The 20,436-nt window shown below is 38.2% G+C and overlaps 1 protein-coding gene across 3 annotated transcripts in view; it reads left to right on the top strand.

Annotated features, from left to right (window-relative positions):
• Nucleotides 1-5,084: 5,084 nt before the first annotated feature.
• The window catches only part of LOC120525429 (nucleolar protein 9), a 33,715-nt gene continuing 18,363 nt past the window's right edge, over nt 5,085-20,436 (top strand). Inside the window, exons 1-9 of one of the 3 annotated variants that reach the window (XM_039747711.1) lie at nt 5,085-5,141; nt 7,545-7,816; nt 8,044-8,304; nt 11,270-11,443; nt 14,557-14,658; nt 16,879-17,020; nt 17,126-17,318; nt 17,656-17,796; nt 18,405-18,527. In XM_039747711.1, coding sequence (XP_039603645.1) covers nt 7,597-7,816; nt 8,044-8,304; nt 11,270-11,443; nt 14,557-14,658; nt 16,879-17,020; nt 17,126-17,318; nt 17,656-17,796; nt 18,405-18,527 — 1,356 coding nt within the window. In that variant the 5' untranslated portion in view covers nt 5,085-5,141; nt 7,545-7,596. Of the gene's footprint in view, nt 5,305-7,544; nt 7,817-8,043; nt 8,305-11,269; nt 11,444-14,556; nt 14,659-16,878; nt 17,021-17,125; nt 17,319-17,655; nt 17,797-18,404; nt 18,528-20,436 lie in introns of all 3 variants that reach the window. The other 2 variants (XM_039747720.1, XM_039747703.1) reach the window with 2 other exon arrangements.

The raw sequence follows: 20,436 nt of genomic DNA, 5'->3' as shown, positions 1-20,436 counted from the left end.
GTGATTAAAGTGGAAATGTCGAGATTGAAGTTGACATTTCGTGCTTTTTCCCCACCGTGTGCCTTTTTTCTCTGTACCCTAATAAGCTTTCATATGACACTCAGACGGTGGGCTACAACTCGCCTTTTCACAGTGACTTTGATATCTGAGCTTTCAAGTTTCTCCAACACGCTATGTCACTCGATCAATTTCCTTTTGTTGATTATACCACGGTTTAATTAAACAAATAATATGTTTTTCCTTTGCTTCCACTTGGTATTCGCTGAAATTCTTATATTTTCTCCCGTGCTTTTCCCATTGTCTTTTCACAGAAGGCTGATCTTAAGGGCAATTTATATTGATTTACATATTCAAAGAGGCGTAATTCTGGGAGGAGTTGGGGCGTTACATAGAGCGTTAGTTTTCACGCTGATCGGGATTTATGTAACGAAAGAACGTGGAAGTTGGAGTACGCACAGATTCCTGCATCTGGATTTTTCTGTGCGTAAGCACATTTCGGCTTTTGTGCTTACGCCATGTTATAGTGCGAATTCTAAGCACGGCATTATACATGAGGCCCCTGGTGCTTCCTGTCTTGCTATATGGTTGTGAGACATGGACACTATCCAGTGACCTGAGATGAAGACTGGACTCCTTTGTTACTGTGTATCTCCAGAAAATCCTTGAGTACCATTAGTTTGACTTTGTGTCAAATTAGCGGTTGCTCATGGAGTCTCAAATGAGGCACATTACCTGCATTGTGAGGGATTGTCAGTTATGGCACTATGGCCATGTGGCGCGTTTCCCTGAGGGTGATCCATCTCATAAGATCCTAATTGTTGGGGACCCGAGTGGCTGGAGCAGGCCAAGGGGTCGCCCACATAACACCTGGCTGCGGCAGATTAAGGGTCATTTCCGGATTGTGGGACTGGACCGCGTATCTGCCTGGGGGGTTGCCAACCGGGATCCCTAGTTGTTTTGTTGTGTAGTGGGTGTGGCAACGCACTGTACCAGTGCATGCTACCCAACCTGACTTGATATTAGCAGAGATTCCCCCACAATGCACTGCTGATTTCAGGGACTAGACGGGTCCCTTCTGTGTTCCACTCTGGATTTCTGTAACTCATATGTGCATTGAGCTCATTGGGGCCAAACCTCAGTGAATTCATGCTTCCTGCTCCTGCTGTCTGCAATAAATTTTACTGTTGTAATATTACCATGTATCACCATTATCTTAGATGTATCTATGGGTCAAGCTTTTTGACTGAGCTATGCTACCACTCAAACATTTGGGCACACTCAGAAAGCTTCAAATTTTTGTTAGACTAGGGAGCAAAGCCCCCTGCTCACTTTGCCAGCCACTTTGCGTCTCTGCTGCTCATGTTGTGAACTCCATTTAGATTAGATTAAATCAACTATATTAATCCAATTTGGTTTTTAAATTTTAGCAACAGTACTAAAGGAGATGTTAGTTGAAAAATGATTCATTAGGAACAGACATATATTTGTGTACTTACCTACATAGAGGAAATGGACACACTTGGGTTGTTTTTTATATTTTTGTGTGACTATTAACTTTTTCTCAACTGGGCCTTACACTGCACAGACCACCATATATACATATTTCTTCAACATAATGTGCTTCCTTCATTATACTCATTAATACATTTTGAAAATAATAAATCAAGGTGAGAGGTCAGCATTACAACTTGGCAAATTTCAGTAAATATTTCAACATTGCTTCAAAGGTACAGGTAAATTTGATTTACAAAGGGGGGGCTCACATGAAATCTCCTACTGGGAAATTAATGACTTTTACATGAGAACAAGCAAACTAACACAGAAACTTAAACTGTTATCAATGGTTTCTGGAATACTTAGGAAATAATGAATAATGCAGGGAAAAAAGAAAGAACTTGGTCTGGTAATGTCTGGTGTGGAAAAGCAGAAGAGTCCAATGGTTCCTAACAGACTGTATTTTCACTAATAAATTCTTATTTTGCAAGAATATACATACAGTATATATATCTTATACGTAAACGTCTACATCTGGAAGAATGTATGTCTGTCCAGCTCGGAAGTCCAAGGCTTCAACATGAAGCTGAAAGAAAGCGACTCTGTTGCCAAAGTGAAACCGTAGAGAAAAGAGAAACTCGCTTAGCTGCTAATCCATAACCAATGTGGTTAGTTTAAGTGCCAGAATCCATGGTTTCTAGGAGCCTGAGCTTTTTACAGTACAGGCTTACACCACTACTATATATATATACACACACAGTGCATCCAGAAAGTATTCACAGTGCATCACTTTTTTCACATTTTGTTATATTACAGTCTTATTCCAAAATGGATTAAATTAATTTTTTTCCTCAGAATTCTACACACAACACCCAAAAATGACAACGTGAAAAAAGTTTATTTGAGGTTTTTGCAAATTTATTAAAACACAAAACCGAGAAATCACATGTACATAAGTATTCACAGCCTTTGCTCAATACTTTGTCGATGCACCTTTGGCAGCAATTACAGCCTCAAGTCTTTTTGAATATGATGCCACAAGCTTGGCACACCTATCCTTGGCCAGTTTCGCCCATTCCTCTTTGCAGCACCTCTCAAGCTCCATCAGGTTGGATGGGAAGCGTCGGTGCACAGCCATTTTAAGATCTCCAGAGATGTTCAATCGATTCAAGTCTGGACTCTGGCTGGGCCACTCAAGGACATTCACAGAATTGTCCTGAAGCCACTCCTTTGATATCTAGGCTGTGTGCTTAGGGTCGTTGTCCTGCAGAAAGATGAACTGTCGCCCCAATCTGAGGTCAAGAGCGTTCTGGAGCAGGTTTTCATCCAGGATGTCTCTGTACATTGCTGCAGTCATCTTTCCCTTTATCCTGACTAGTCTCCCAGTTCCTGCCGCTGAAAACATCCCCACAGCATGATGCTGCCACCACCATGCTTCACTGTAGGGATGGTATTGGCCTGGTGATGAGCGGTGCCTGGTTTCCTCCAAACGTGACGCCTGGCATTCACACCAAAGAGTTCAATCTTTGTCTCATCAGACCAGAGAATTTTGTTTCTCATGGTCTGAGAGTCCTTCAGGCGCCTTTTGGCAAACTCCAGGCGGGCTGCCATGTGCCTTTTACTAAGGAGTGGCTTCCGTCTGACCACTCTACTATACAGGCCTAATTGGTGGATTGCTGCAGAGATGGTTGTCCTTCTGGAAGGTTCTCCTCTCTCCACAGAGGACCTCTGGAGCTCTGACAGAGTGACCATCGGGTTCTTGGTCACCTCCCTGACTAAGGCCCTTCTCCCCCATCACTCAGTTTAGATGGCCGGCCAGCTCTAGGAAGAGTCCTGGTGGTTTTGAACTTCTTCCACTTACGGATGATGGAGGCCACTGTGCTCATTGGGACCTTCAAACCAGAAGAAATTTTTCTGTAACCTTCCCCAGATTTGTGCCTCCAGACAATTCCTTTGACTTCATGCTTGGTTTGTGCTCTGACATGAGCTGTCAACTGTGGGACCTTATATAGACAGGTGTGTGCCTTTCCAAATCATGTCCAATCAACTGAATTTAACACAGGTGGACTCCAATTAAAGTGCAGAAAATTCTCAAGGATGATCAGAGGAAACAGGATGCACCTGAGCTCAATTTTGGGCTTCATGGCAAAGGCTGTGAATACTTATGTACATGTGCTTTCTCAATTGTTTTATTTTTAATAAATTTGCAAAAACCTCAAGTAAACTTTTTTCACGTTGTCATTATGGGGTGTTGTGTGTAGAATTCTGAGGAAAAAAATGAATTTAATCCATTTTGGAATAAGGCTGTAACATAACAAAATGTGGAAAAAGTGATACGCTGTGAATACTTTCCGGATGCACTGTGTATATAGTATATAAGTTACCTCAGCTCCAATCCTAAATTTATCTGCCAAGCCCCTCTAGTGGGGACATAAAGAATAAATTTGATTACTTTATAATATAATAGGACTAAAGAATTCTAAAATAAATTTCTTTTGACAGCAAATAATGTGAGGCAATCCACGTTTCTCAGCTTCATTTCTCAGTATAATCCTTTCCATATACCACAAGCTCCTGAAATGTTTTGACTCAAAGCTACCTTGTATCTCACAATTAAAATTTCCATCCATAATCTTGCCTTCATTAATTAGATACTGTATATAGATAGATACTTTATTAATCCCATGGGGAAATTCACAATTAACATTAATGTTAATTAGTTAGGCAACGTTTGATAATTCAGGTGCGCCTTAAATAACACTCTTACTCTAGTAGGAGTGCTAGTTGTCACTTTCACACCATTTTTAAGCAAAAACTGTTTCAAACCCATGGACTCATCGAAAATCTACAAATGTTCTTGTTCACTAAGGAGGTCAGAACCATAAGGAATGTTCTGGCCAAGTCACTGTTCCACAACTGAAAACATTTTGCAACTCGATGTATACAGTACTCACTTCTCCAAATCGTTCAAGTGTCTGGGGAGGAGAGTTACGTTTAAATGCAATTATCGATGAATCCACCGCTTTGCTGATGAAAATCAAAAACTTTGATTTGGAGCTCACTACACTTAAAATGACGTGGTACCAAGAATTTTAAGCCGCCGCAACATTCCGATATTAAAAATAGGACACAGTAACGCGGCGAGTAAGCGATAGATATAAACTTCTTAATCCAAATTAATTGTCTGAAAATCCAAGGAACTGAGCCCATCGTGATTGTAGCATGTTTCCCAGCTAATTTAAACAATATTGAATCAACAGTATAAACAGTATTATCATGATAGGCATACTATGCGCGATATGCTCTCACCGTTTGGCAGCAGAACCCTTCCATACATTGTCTAATCTTACTTAAAAACGGTTCATTTTAGTCCTTAGTTTTGCGATTAAAAGTAGTGCAATTAAACAGTGTCCACTCAGTAAGAACCTTTACTAGTAATGGCCTGCTGTCTTTTATTAATTATAAAGCCAGAAAGAATGGAAAATTAAGTATTTCGCACAATAGTTTGTATAATACGTATCACAGCTTCTAAATATTCCTGATTTGCGATTCAAAGAAGCTTGCCGGGTTACGTCATTTTAATGCGCCTCTAATCGCTCTCGCTCGTTCTCTGGTCGTCATTAGTGTGCGCCAGTTACTTATTACACGTGAGTCCATCGTTTACTGTTTTTTATGTTTTTAAATATGATGATCAACATTCCATCTTTATGAAAGTAATCCAGTTCAGTACTGTATTGGCATTTGACGCCGTGTTTCGCCACTGGATTCTTGTTCTCAGATCGCTTGTCGACGCGGCGGATTTATTATAAGGTGTGTATGAAGTAGAAGACGCGAGTAGAAACTCAAATTTGAAGGATGAAATGTCTCGTACAGTTGTTTACGTTTAATAAATGTTTGAATATTAATACAATGAAGTAATTCTATAATTAGAATGATTTCTTACTTTGGATGATTTAAATGCCAAAGTGACTGTTTTTTCATAAATCTGTAGTTTGTTCTCAGTTACGGCGATTTACTTAATTTTCCTAAACTGGCTAGAAAGTCTCGAATTCGTAAAGTTCACGGTAGCTTCAGAAGCTCTTAAAATGTGTGCATTTTACTTATTTAGGGAAATAAATGTTGTGTTTAACTTTTTTCACAGTTTAACTAAACGAATAACTGTACTTATGTGTCAGAAAAACTCCTTGGGATTACTGTCTCCAAAGGTGCCCTGTCAGACATCAGTGTTGAACAATAAAACGCATCGTTTTCTGATCATGGAGCTCAGTCTCTCCAGTTAGTAACGTGTATATATATATTTAACGGATTTTTTTTCTAAGAGCGACCTCTTAAACCAGGATACAATTCACCCGTTTAGGTACAACTGATTTTTTTAAGAACTAAATTGGAGTCTGGTTAAGTGACTTGCTGAGAATCCCAGTGTGAGGTTGAATTCTAGTACTTTACACCACGTTGCTGGCTTTCGTTGAAAATTCAGTATAATATGTATTTCTGTTTGAATTTAGTCATTTCCAGAAATAACCAATATTATATGTTATCCATAAAGTTCATGCCATTTACCCTTTGGTTCCATTTGTTCTTTTTGGATTATTTATCTGAAGTGCCCTCTTAATTTTTGTCAAAAGACTTGGTGATGCTGTGCTCAGTGAGGAGCATTTAAAACGACCGCACTGATTTGCAGATTATCCACGGGTGGATATAAAAATCTGATCTGCACTGGAGATGTTCATTTAGTTGTGTCCATCCTTGTGAGTGGGGCAATATGTGTATGCTCGTGATTGTTTGTTTTCTTGTTTTAATGTCTTACATTTTATTGAATAAGTAAAGCACACTTAAGTCAAAACGTTCAGTCATTACAATATTCCATCCATTTGTGTGTTAGGTTCATTTTCACTTCTAGAGTGAGTGTGTGCCTTGAATTGGCTTTGGGCCCACTGCAACCCTGAATTCAGATAAGTGGGTTCAGGAGAGGGATGGATAGATGGACATCAGAATGTAAACTCATCACCAAAATGCGCAATAAAACAAGATTTTCTGCTCACTTCCTTGTCCTACTTCCTGGAGGACATCAGATAAACTCCAGAAAAGCCTTACAGATGTTTGAAACTTGTCATACCGTTTCATGTTTTAGTAATCCTGACTTTTACATAAGAAATGGCTTAAAAAATGTTTCAGAGTTTAAGCAAGTTTTACACACAAGGCCCCTGGGCTGAAAGCCCGGCCTCTTCACATATTGCGTAGAATCTTCAGTTTCTCCTCATGATTTACCACACAGAAAGGATGTGCAGATTAGTTTGTTGAGTCAAAAGTAGCCCATTTTAAATTAGTGTCATCTGTTGGATTCATCTGACTGGTTTCTTTGTTATGTCTCAAGTGGATCCTAAAGGCTGTCCAATATATCCCTATTTTGGATGTTCAGTATAATTCAGTAAAATAATAGGGCAAGGAGCTTAATTTAAGAACAGAAAATGGCGAGTGAGCACATATATATTTTGTGTAGAAAGCTGCCTAAAACGTGACGCATATAACATCACAGAAATGATTGCTGTATACATATAAAATAAAGTTGATTGATATGTACTGTTTTCTGTGGTGTATTTAATAGAGCATTAGCATTACAAGACACTTTATGAATATGAAGATAGCACAGTGTAATAGAAGATTGTTCAGTGCATGATAATTATACAGCAGTAACAACCAACAAAGTAAAAATAAACATGTACACCATTATATCAGTAATAAAACCAATAGGGCTGAGCAAAAATATAACAATCTTCATCCATTATCTGATGTCGAAAGACACTGGTATTGGAATGTCATCATTCATGGACTGCTGGTCTTTTTAATGATGATTTTCCTTTTTTAGTTTTCATGCCACAGAAAGGCCTATGATTTAATTTCTGATGGAAGTCAGTGTTGCTCAAGGTAGTTGAGCTGGACCATGAAAATATAACTTGATTGTGTGACGTGTTCATTTTTCTTAAGTATTAAGTAATGTATTTATGTATGTGTTTACAGTTCCTTATTTTCATACCCGCAATTCCCAACAGATAAAAGAACCACTGGCACAGTCAACTGTTTGTGGGATATTTGTGGAGAAGGATGAATCCAGAATGCAAAGACAATGTAAAGAGACATTTTAAAAAAGATGCCAAAGAGAAAACAACATCTTTTAAGAAAGGGAAGCGAAAAAAGCAATTGGTGAAGCCGACAGATAAAGAGGAGCAATCCCATATTAAAAAATTAGACCCTCTCAGTAGAGGATATTTCCGAAGAGTTTCAGAAAGGCTGGAAGAGGACTTCACCACTGATGAAGAAAGAGGTAAGCTTGTCTTTGAGTTTCAAAAGCTTGCCAGTTGGTAAATTCTATACACTGGCGTTGTCATCTGCCAGTTCTTTCAGAGTTCCCTGTGACTTGTTTGTCCATCAAGGTACTTTGTTCCCTTCAGTGCAGAATTTCTGTCTGACCTGTCCTAAAAATATACAGTAGTTTGTTTTCTCATAGTAGATTTAAAATCTGTCACCAAAAACTGTGTTTTACTTTCCTAGACCTGTTTGTTGCCAATGTCTTCTCGGAGGTTAATGGGCAGGCTGTACCTCTTTCAATGGATTCATCTGGAAGTCATGTTCTTCAGAGACTCCTTCCACTGGCTTCATGCAACCAACTATGTCAGCTATTAAAAGAATTAGAAAATGAACTGAGCAATGGGAGTGAAGAGTCTCATTTTGAACCTCTAATCTGTCATTGCTGTGGTGCACATATTATGGAGACTGCGCTGCAACGAATACACAGATTAAGAAAGACTCAAGGTAAATATTCATTATTTGTACCTCCTGTTGTTAAAAACAAAGTAGTATCACTATATAATGTGTTATGTGTATATAGTGGGTAATCTCAAATAATCACACTTTTGGATGTCATCGTCACAGATTTAACCGAACTTTAACCTGCTGAATTGGTCATATGAGTAACCCATGGAACTAAAATTGCATTTGTCTTGGATCAATATTAAGGAAGATTTAAGTTAACAAAGTTTGAACTTTTTTTTTTAATCTGGGCATGAATTTGGGTATAGTTCCCTAAATATAAGTTGCACAGAAATGGTTCTCATATCATTTTAAAGCTATTTTCCAGCGTAAAATAAAAATTACCTTCTTTTGAGTCATTATAATATTAAAAATTGAATGGCAAAAAAAAAAAAACTATATATATATATTTTTTTTAACTAAAGCTAATGTCAAGAACACCTCCAGAAAATTTTTTCTTTGGTTTTTGAGTTGTTGCTGGGACACTACTTACCTGAAGTGTGCATCAATACCACAATTCCTTACAATGCTGTTGAACGGCAATTAGTGATCAGTGAATGGTACAGCGTTATTAGGGTTCATGAAAACTAAGACTAAAGCCAGAACTAGTAAACATATAATTTTAATTAAAATAAAAAATTCAGTTAAAATTGAATACAAAAAGACAATAATTCGAAAGTAACTAAAACAAAATAGAATTAATGATAAAACCAGAATAGTTTTAGTTTTTCTCTTCAGTTCACACTTCTTGAGAGACACTGGCCTACTAAAAAGGTGACAATGAGGTCCAAAGTTAGCTAGGATTGTAACCTTTATGGTTAATCCCAGAGTGACTATAGAAATCTGTTGTTTTCTAATATTATTTTGTACTTTTTTTATCCACATTCATTCCATTTTATTAGTATTTAAAAAAATATATTTTGTTTGTATTCTTGGCCTTTTTCTGTGTTGTTCTGAGTTCAGGAGTAGGTCAAGAGAATCTTTTATTGTTTACTTGTGGGTAAGTGTGTGTATATGTATATACATCCATCCATCCATTTTCTAACCCGCTGAATCCGAATACAGGGTCACAGGGGTCTGCTGGAGCCAATCCCAGCTAACACAGGGCACAAGGCAGGAACCAATCCTGGGCAGGGTGCCAACCCACCACAGGACACACACAAACACACCCACACACCAAGCACACACTAGGGCCAATTTAGAATCGCCAATCCACCTAACCTGCTGACACGGGGAGAACATGCAAACTCCACGCAGGGAGGACCCGGGAAGCGAACCCGGGTCTCCTAACTGCGAGGCAGCAGCGCTACCACTGCGCCACCGTGCCGCCTATGTATATACAGTTATGTGAAAATGAAAGTTCATCCTCTTTTAATTCTAAAGTTTTACTTATCAGGACATTAAAAAAAAATCATCAAGTCCTCGGCAGGTCTTAAAATGAGATAAATACAACCTCCGATGAACAACAGCATATGAAATTTTACACTGTGTCATTATTTAGTTAACAAAAACTAAGCCAAAATACAGCAGCAGTGCATGAACAATTAAGTTTACTTTTACTGCTTTGATAAAAATGAAGAGGGTAAGCAGCAGCCAGGTGCTGCCGATGAAATGCACCCGATTAACTGATCAATAGCAAGTGTGACCACCGCAATAAAAGCAGACGTTTTGGCAGTTTGCTGGTTTGTAGCATTTCAGGTTTGTGTTAACACAATGCCAAGGAGCAAAGACATCAGCAATGATCTTAGAGAAGCAATTGTTGCTGTTCATCAATCAGGGAAGTCCATCATTCTACAGTGAGAAAGGTTATTAACAAATGGAAAACAATCAAGATAGTTACCAATCTTCCCAGGAGCGGACATCCCAGCAATTTCACCCCATGGTCAGACCGTGCAATGCTCAGGGAAATTGCAAAAAACCCAACAGCTATGTCTGAGACTGTACAGGCCTCAGTTAGCTTGTTAAATGTTGAAGTTCATGACAGTACAATTAGAAAAGTGCTGAACAAGTATGGCTTGTTTGGAAGGGTTTGTCAGGAGAAAGCCTCTTCTCTTTAAAAAGAAAATGGCAGCACGGCTTAGGTTTGCAAAGTCGCATCTGAATTAACCAATGACAAGACCAAAGTGGAGATGTCTGGCCATAATGCAAAGCACCACTTTTGGTGAAAACCAAACACAGCACATCAGCAAAAACACCTCACACCAACTGTCATGCACAATGGTGGATGGGAAATGATTTGAGCTTATTTTGCAGCCAAAGGACCTGGACACCTTGCAGTCATTGAGTCGACCATAAACTCCACTGTATACCAAAGTATTCTGGAGTCAAACGTGAGGAGGCCATCTGTCCGACAGCTAAAGCTTGGCGAAAATTGGTTCATGCAACGGGACAATGATCCCAAGCACACCAGCAAATTTATGACAGAATGACTGAAAAATGCATTGGCACAATCCAAGCTGAAACCTCAACCCGATTGAAATACTATGAGCATAAACGAATGAACTGAAGCAAAGTTGTAAAGAAGAGTGGGCCACAATTCCTCCACAACAATGTGAGAGACTGATAGAGTCAGACAGAAAATGATTACTTCAAGTTATTGCTGCCAAAGATATTGCTGCACAAACTGGGCTTCTCCATCTTGGATTAATTTTTGTTAAATATATAATGACACAGTGAAATCTGTTGTGTGTTGTTTTACACCTGAGGTTAGGTTTAAATAATTTTAGAACCTGGTAAGAACCAGATGAATTTTAATTATCTCCTGATACATAAAACCATAGAACTGGGTGTACTTCCAGTATTACAAAAATATATTTTATAAATGTATTTTATTATACATATAATTATACAACTGTGGGGTCTGTTTAGGTTTTTGACTTAATATAGAAATAGATGTAAATGCAGGGTGCATAATTTGGTTCTAGGAGCTGTATTATGGATTTATGTTTACATATCTTTTATCATCTAGAAGATTCTGAAGCCTCAGCAGACTGGGAAGTGTTAGAACATCACATTCTACGGCTTACATCTGAAGTGATAACCAAGCTGCCAACTTTCTGCAAGCACACACATGGCTCATTTGTGGTACGTGCATTGGTGCAAATGTTAGGAGGGGTACTCCTGGAAGCTTCAAACAATAAAGGTAAGTACCTGTTTTGTTGCTTATTAATTTTAAAATTGAGAAGAAAAAAAAAAAAACACCAACCCGCACATATCCTTCAGTACCATAGGTATATAAATAGTCTCATATTTTATTACTCAGAAAGAAGGACTGTATGCTTTAAATCCTGTGTGAGCTACAGGTTATTACATTCATTTGGTATTTTAATCTGACATTTAAGTGTACTCCAAGCATAGATGTAATATCACGTCTAATAACTTTGATATAAAGATGTGAGAATTCTGTTTCTCTTGTTCAGATTTAACACACTTATTGGTATCATGAAATTTAGGTGGAGTGGTGGCTCTGAGGTTAGGGATCTGCACTTAAATGCCAAAAGGGACTCTGCTCTTTTAGGCTCTTCAGCAAGGCCCTTAACCTGCAATTGTTGAGCGCTTTGAGTTGTGAGAAAAGCTCTATATAAATGCAGAGAATTATTATTATTACTATCAGGCCTAACATGGTGAATCATTTTCCCAATTCCTTCCATTCCAGTCTTTTTTTTTTTAACCTGTCATCATTGTTAAATCTCAGAATTTCAAGTGATTAGGTCTGAAGAAGTAAAACTTTTGAAGACAAACATTTTGCTTCTGTCATGGATTTTTTTTGTTTTGTTTTCTCCTTTCACAGTTCCACTTCATATTATGGAGATAGTGATTACAGTTAGATGACGTGTAGAGCTGTTGTGCCATAGCTATATGGATCTGGATTAGAAACCAAGTCTGATCAGTGTCTGTATAACATTTGCATGTTCTCAGCATATTCAAGTGGGTTTTCTTTTTGTAATTTGGTTAACTCTCATCTGGAATGTTTGTATATTAAGATAACTGGCACCACTAAAATGGATTTAATATTAAGCAGTGTAGGCGCGAGAGAGAGATCCAAGGTAGACTGACATGCCATCCAATTTGATTTTTCTGCCTTGGTGGCTGTTGCTTCCTACCACCTAATAATGGCGGGTGAAAGTGTGGGGGTGGCACTGCATCAGAAAATAGACAAGTAATGTTCTGTTTTTTAAAATTATGATAAAATTAAAGGTGATCGATGCTGCCTACTTCCAGTGTTGTGCATGAACTAGTTCAAAAGAGGGCGTTCATTGAACAAGCTCATTTTTCTAAGAACGGTGAACTTAACGTAACATATTTGCAAGTGAAGAAGTTGAACGTGAGCTAGTTCAGTGTTATGTGACATTCTGGATCTGGTTTAGGTCCAGATTAAATGTTTTACCTTACCCTGTAATGTAGGGGTAGACCCGAATCTGAATATGGTATTTGGATAAGCACAAATAGTAGTAGATTTTTACAAATATGTATTTCGTACAAAGTTTTTACCATTTATTTGTATTTGGAGGAAAAAATAACGTAAAATCAAATAGACACTGTCTGTGTCTGCCTGCTTGTGATTAAGCTGCACCCCTGCTGACACGAGCACGCGGTAAGCTTCGCTTTCACTTTTAAGAAAACGTTGTAATTCGCGAGGCCACTTTATATTTTTCCCCGTTGGACATGAAATATGTGACGCGAATTTTGACCAGCAGCGTAATAGGTTAGTTCACCCACACACTGGTTCCACAGCCACCATTTGTGTCATACGGTTGGAAATAGAGCAGTAATTTGTACTTGCATCTGTTTAATTTCTTTTTTGACCGGGAGGATATTGGCATATATAGTTATACATGTTTGTTGCTGGGTATAACTCAATAAAGTGTATTTAAATAAAAAAGTTTTCATAATTATTGTTTTTTATTCAAGAACACTCTAATAGTCTATTATAAGGTATGGAATATTGAGAAAAGTAAACTCATGGGTCATTTATTCTCACTCCTTAAAAAAAATGCAAAATGAACTGAACATGAAGTAGTTCAAAATTGAAATGGTGAACTATGAACGGGAATTTTTTCATTGTAATCTGTGTGAACTGAACTTTGAGTGAGTTCTTGTGAGATGTGAACTTGCACAACACTACATACTTCAGATTTTAAATGCAAGATCAACAAATGGAATGCACATCGTATGCCTTTTGCAATTTCTGTCTATACGCTTGCTGTACCCTCTTTCTGCAAAATGTGGACAGGAACCCTGCCCTTTCTAGTGATATTTTGCATATATATTTAACAACATCAACTGAAATATTTTTATCAACAATACCTTGTCTGGTAATAGTGCAAACAAGTTAGCATTTAAAGTTTCAGTTGAATTTCTTCATTTCTTTTACACAATGTATTACTTTTGCTTTTATTTGAAGCATGCCATTTATAAACCTGCTTAATAAAATTCTGACGTGGTATATTTGAATTGGAGTGGGCTAAAGCTTTGTGCTTTGAGCACCGAGGAAGCACCACCTCTTTTGGAGTATGGAAGGAAGAAAACAGGCTGACATGGAGGGACTGTATTACCTGCAGGCAGACTGCTCTATTGTGTAACTTATAACATTCTCAAACTGATGTAACTCAGTTCAGGGTTGCAGGAGGCCAGAACCTTTCCTAGCAAAGTTGGACATGAACTAACTACAGATGGGACATTAGCACATGGAAGAGCCCACTCATGAGCACATCCACCCAGGTTAATAGTTAATACCAAGCAGGCCCTAAAACACATCATTAGGGATTTGGGAAGAAAACCAGAGAACCCATAGAAGAATGCAAACTCCACACTGACAGCAACTAATTTCAGTCCCAGAATGCTGCACCCATGAGCCAACAGCACTAACCACTGTGGCAGCTTTAATGCAGAAAAATAAAATGGATTTTTTTTTGGCAACTATTTCTACATTTTACTGCTAGTACTAGAAGAACTGAATAATATAAACTTTATTTAGTAATATTCGCTGCTGAAGTAAATAAGCCTGATTTCATAATATTAACTCCAATGGTTTTTAATCTCAACACAATCATTTTTCACAGAATTTCATTTTTATAGTGAGTCACCATATAAATATTATTTATTTATTTATTTTTTTGCTTACAAAGTTCATTGTTCTAATTTGTATTGGAGTATTTTGTTGAAGTTCTATATGCAAAACAGATAACCGTATTTACCCCTCTGTGCCTTCTCACATTTTTTTTTTTTTTTGTTCTTCTCATTTATTTCCCTCAGGTCAAAAGAGTTTGGAAACGGGACTCCAAGATGCCCCTACCTCTGAGGTGTTTAGTTCAGCCTTTAAGAGGCTTGCCAAAGAATCTCTAAAACATACTAAAGGTAAGTGCAGGCTGAAAACTTCAGATTTTATCTGCAGAGTGTATGACAACAGATGATAGCATAGTGACAAAAAACTGCACAAAAATAAATTCACAGAAAGGTGATTCCAACCTGCTACTGACCTTCTACCGCTTGTCCAATCGAGAGCCTGCTGATGTACTGTACCACAGTATGGTACGGCAGCTGCACCCTGGCAGACAGGGAGATGCTTCAGAGAGTAGTAAAGGTAGCACAGAAGATCATCGGCTGCCCTCTCCCCTCCCTGATGGACATTTACACCTCCCACTGCCCCAGCAGAGCAAAAAACATCATCAAGGACAGCTCCCACCCTGGCTCTGATCTGTTTGACCAGTTGCCCTCAAGGAGGCGCTACAGGTGCATCACAACAAGAACGAACAGACTCAAGAACAGTCTTTTCCCCAAAAGCCTTAACCATTCTAAACTCAAACATGCACTGACTACACAGTCTAACCCCCCAACCCCTGGACTTCCATCTATCCATCAACTGTGCAATATCCAATATCTAAAAGGTGCTGATAATAACTGTGCAATATCTGCATACTGTACAATATCATTACTCTCAGGGTTCGACATCCACTACTCACTGCACATGATCATCATTATTGTGCAATATTTAAATTATGTGCAATAACCCAATAGTGCAATAGTTATTATTCTTTCCATATGTACAGTATACAGCATTGCAGAACTTTTTTGAAACTTCTTTGCAACTATTTGCACCATTTGTTTATTTACTTGTTGTGTTCTACATATATGTCTGCACTGAAGGAGCTGCTTTTAATCTCATTGTACATGTGTATAGTGACAATAAAATGCAGTTTATTCTAGGTTTTCATGACCATATGTGTTGCTTTACAGATTATATTAACTTCTTGAAATATAGTGGTTTAGCTAATACAGATTTCACCCACTGTAAAGCAAAACAAAAATAAAAATCTGACATTTTTGAACATAATCAATGGAATGAATGGAAGCCACAGAATATTTATGTGACTTTATGTGCTACCTGTCTAAGAAGGGTGGAAATCTAAGTAGTCAATATAGACTTCAGCATTAACGTTTGCAGTGCACCATACAATATATAAGCCTTTGTTTATATGCCATCTGGTATGTGATTTGTTAATGTTTGTGATGCCCCATCTATTGGAATGGCAAGCGTAATGCATTTTACTATGAAAAATGTGAAGAGTCATTCTTTAGAATGACGGAGACATAGCAACCAGACACACTGACACTTCTGCTCTTATTAAAGTAGATGCTATTTGAAGTAAACTTTTTTCCAGTATCATTTTCTGGATTATGCAAGGAAAACTTTAAGAAACCTTAAAGTATTTTGCAGGTGAATGAATGGGGCATCTCTGCTACCACTTGACATTTCTGTCCTTTCTATTTTCTGTAACAGTAAGCATTTTTATTCTGTGTTTTCCATCCTGTAATGTATTTTCTAATCCACTTATCTAGTTCATTAGGTTTTAGGTGAGGCACGCTATTGTGCATACATACTCACACACACACACACACTTACACAAACACACCCATTCTTACTCATAAGGGACCACTTTAGAGTCACCGAATAACCTAAGCTACCTGTGCCATGAACACACAGAGAAGGATATGCAAAATTAAAACCGGCAGTGCACAGTACTTGGTATTCAGACTTGGGTGTCTGAAAATGTGAAATAGCAATGCTAACAATTGTACCATTCTTCTGTCATTTTCCAACTTTTTTGGTGTTCATCCATGTGAGTTATTAGAAGAGCTACTGCATTTTCTTATATGGTGACCAAAACTGATAACATCTTTCAACATGAATATTTTTCTCAATATCATGTTGCATTTACAAACTGTGGATAGTTCCTTAGCTAATTATTTTTTTTGCTTTTTCATTTCATTTTCCAGTGGCTTGCACATTCAAAATGATTCAAGGTTGACTGTTAAATCCTCAGATTATGTAACTTAAGTTCATTCTTTCTCAGCCTACTCTTAAGTCTAAGCTTTAATTCTGTGTTCTGCATGCAATATGTTACATAAACTAATATCAAACTCCATTTCACATTTCTAGTCAGGAAGAAATAATTGTCAAGAATATTTTAGCTGCTTCCAGAGAGCTTGCCACTAATGTAAAATTGCATAGTAAATAAAATGCCAAAAATATCTTCCATAGTATCTTTCTTGCTTACCTACATGTGTCTTTTTCAGTCTTCTTGACCAATGGTTCTGCAAGTCCAGTCTTCCAAACCATTCTGAAAGTTTGTCATGTTCGGTTTCCAAAGCTTTGCCAAAAACTTGGGCGGGGCATGCTGGACTACTTGACTTCTCTCAACGAAGGATCAGACTGCAGGTACTGGGGTAGCATGACTATACAATTCAAGGGCACAGTAACTACAGTCAGTATTAAATAAGACTACAACTTGGGTGGCCATAATTTTGTTGTTTCCATCATCAGGAATCTCCAGGTCTTCTTCAAAGATCGTACTTCGAGCCGCCTGATTGAAAATATCGTTGAAGTTTCCCAGAAGTCACTGTTTCGTACATTATATGAGAATCATTTTAAAGGACATCTGGTATCCTTGGCGCAGCATCCAATTGCAAACTTCCCTGTACAAAGAATTGTGGCTTCGGCACCAAGTCCAAAACTGGTAAAAACCTTTCTTTACAACAGTTTGCATCATATCAGTAATAGAAGGAATAATGACATATTTTTGTGTCCGAACTTAGACAATCTGAAAATGATGATCACACAGTAACCTGTCACTGTTACTTTAATTTAGAGTCACTAATAAGTTGTTTACTGATATGAGGAATAATCCATTTGATAGTCTTATACAGTATGACAAATAGAGGAGTAGTTTAAAGGGAAAATGGAAAGTATGTCTTTTATAATGCACCTGTGACACTTTGGAAGTAGAAAACCCATAGTAAGTTGTTCATTTTGTATTAAATCTGCTTTTGTAATAATACCTGTTCTGAAATTAGTTTCGACAAATATTTGACGAGATGGTCCCTGAGCTGGAGTCTGTGTTTGCTACTAAACACATTGGCGTGATCATTGAGCTGGCAGAAGGCTGCATACGGCATGGTGAGAGACAGGCTGAGCTGCTACAACACTTGCTGCAGGTAAGAGATTGCTCTAGCAATAGTCCGACTTATTGTAATACAGCATTGTTTATGACAATGGAGATGGCAATATGCGTGTCCTCAGGAAACTGGCACATGCTTGGCTTAAATAATAAACCAGGAAACGTCATTACTGCAGCAGTGCTTGTGGGTTTTTTTTTTTTGTTTGTTTTTTTTATAGTTTTATCTTTCTGTGATATTCATAATGCCTAAACAAACTGTTCTACCATGGGGCTGACCCTGGACACACTGGAAGCGGTTGTGGAAAAGAGAATGGCGGAAAAATTAGATGCCATCATGAAGTATCCCTTCCTGTCTTACAGCACTTTTAGCCACAGACTAGCCCTTTGCTATCTGGAAAATTCAGTTCTTCTTCTCAATGTTCTAAACTAAATGCTCATACTCTTTAATTTTGCTATTCTTAACAATATACATTATATATTTATCTACTTATCGGTTGATTGTATTATTTGTCCTATGAGTCTGCAACTTTGTTTTTTATGCTTCTGCTGCTGTATGCATCTAAATTCCCCCTGTGGATTAATAAAGGTTATCTAGTGTAATCTCATATTTAGGAAGTTTATTAATGGATTATTTTCAATTAATAGGTGTTTCACTGTGCAGAACCTCCTTCCAGACAGATGACATGTGCTTGTCTCTTCATGACACTGCTGACTTACGAATCATATTATCAAAATCATGAACCCAAAAATGAGGCTGAACAAAAACAGGTAAATGAGTGGTTTCTGTATCCACAGTAGCACTGTACCCCACGTTGTAAGCTGGGGCAGAAGTAGAGTTTCACCTACTTATTTTCCTTTCTCCTATATTTTGACCCAATCTCTAAATTAATTGTGTTCAAAAACTAAATGAATTTCAGGGGGGAAAAAAAAAAAAAGCATTGTCAATAGTTGAATAGTATAGACTGCCTTTATTGTCATTATGGCTAGTGCAATGAAATTCAATATGTAACTCTTTCTGTTTTTTATTGTTTTGTACAATCATATACTAGTAAAAAGTCATACTGTAGATTTCTATTTGATTTATGTTTATATAAAAATGCATTTATCCGTCTTCTAAACCCATTTTATTCTGAGCAGCTTAAGTGGATTGGTGATGTTAAATTGACCCACGTGTGCGTGTTTGTATAATAATGGGACAATAAAATGACTGTACTTAACATAATGGATGTAATATTACACAATAGCATAATGAAGTAACAATAACAGTAGTAAATGTAACCATAACAATAATATAAGGGAACATATATACAGTGCATCCGGAAAGTATTCACAGCGCATCGCTTTTTCCACATTTTGTTATGTTACAGCCTTATTTCAAAATAGATTAAATTATTTTTTTTCCTCAGAATTCTACACACAACAACAACATCATAATGACAAGGTGAAAAAAATTTACTTGAGGTTTTTGCAAATTTATTAAAAATAAAAAAACTGAGAAATCGCATGTACATAAGTATTCACAGCCTTTGCTCAATACTTTGTCGATGCACCTTTGGCAGCAATTACAGCCTCAAGTCTTTTTGAATATGATGCCACAAGCTTGGCACACCTATCCTTGGCCAGTTTCGCCCATTCCTCTTTGCAGCACCTCTCAAGCTCCATCAGGTTGGATGGGAAGCATCGGTGCTCAGCCATTGTAAGATCTCTCCAGAGATGTTCAATTGGATTCAAGTCTGGGCTGTGGCTGGGCCACTCAAGGACATTCATAGAGTTGTCCTGAAGCCACTCCTTTGATATCTTGGCTGCGCGCTTAGGGTCGTTGTCCTGCTGAAAGATGAACCGTCGCCCCAGTCAGAGGTCAAGAGCACTCTGTAAGCAGGTTTTCATCCAGGATGTCTCTGTACATTGCTGCAGTCATCTTTCCCTTTATCCTGACTAGTCTCCCAGTTCCTGCCACTGAAAAACATCCTCACAGCATGATGCTGTCACCACCATTCTTCACTGTAGGGATGGTATTGGCCTGGTGATGAGCGGTGCCTGGTTTCTTCCAAACGTGACGCCTGGCATTCACACCAAAGAGTTCAATCTTTGTCTCATCAGACCAGAGAATTTTGTTTCTCATGGTCTGAGAGTCCTTCAGGTTCCTTTTGGCAAACTCCAGGTGGGCTGCCATATGCCTTTTTACTAAGGAGTGGCTTCCGTCTGGCCACTCTACCATACAGGCCTGATTGGTGGATTGTTGCAGAGATGGTTGTCCTTCTGGAAGGTTCTCCTCTCTCCACAGAGGACCTCTGGAGCTGTGACAGAGTGACCATCGGGTTCTTGGTCACCTCCCTGACTAAGGCCCTTCTCCCCCGATCGCTCAGTTTAGATGGCCAGCCAGCTCTAGGAAGAGTCTTGGTGGTTTCGAACTTCTTCCATTTACGAATGATGGAGGCCATTGTGCTCATTGGGACCTTCAAAGTAGCAGAAATTTTTCTGTAACCTTCCCCAGATTTGTGCCTCGAGACAATCCTGTCTCGGAGGTCTACAGACAATTCCTTTGACTTCATGCTTGGTTTGTGCTCAGACATGAACTGTCAACTGTGGGACCTTCTATAGACAGGTGTGTGCCTTTCCAAATCATGTCCAGTCAGCTGAATTTACCACAGGTGGACTCCAATTAAGCTGCAGAAAC

The sequence above is a fragment of the Polypterus senegalus genome, chromosome 1 (genome assembly GCF_016835505.1).
Source record: "Polypterus senegalus isolate Bchr_013 chromosome 1, ASM1683550v1, whole genome shotgun sequence".
NCBI lineage: Eukaryota > Metazoa > Chordata > Cladistia > Polypteriformes > Polypteridae > Polypterus > Polypterus senegalus.
Note: the sequence above shows the minus strand (reverse complement) of the source record. Positions and strands in the feature narration are given on the sequence as shown.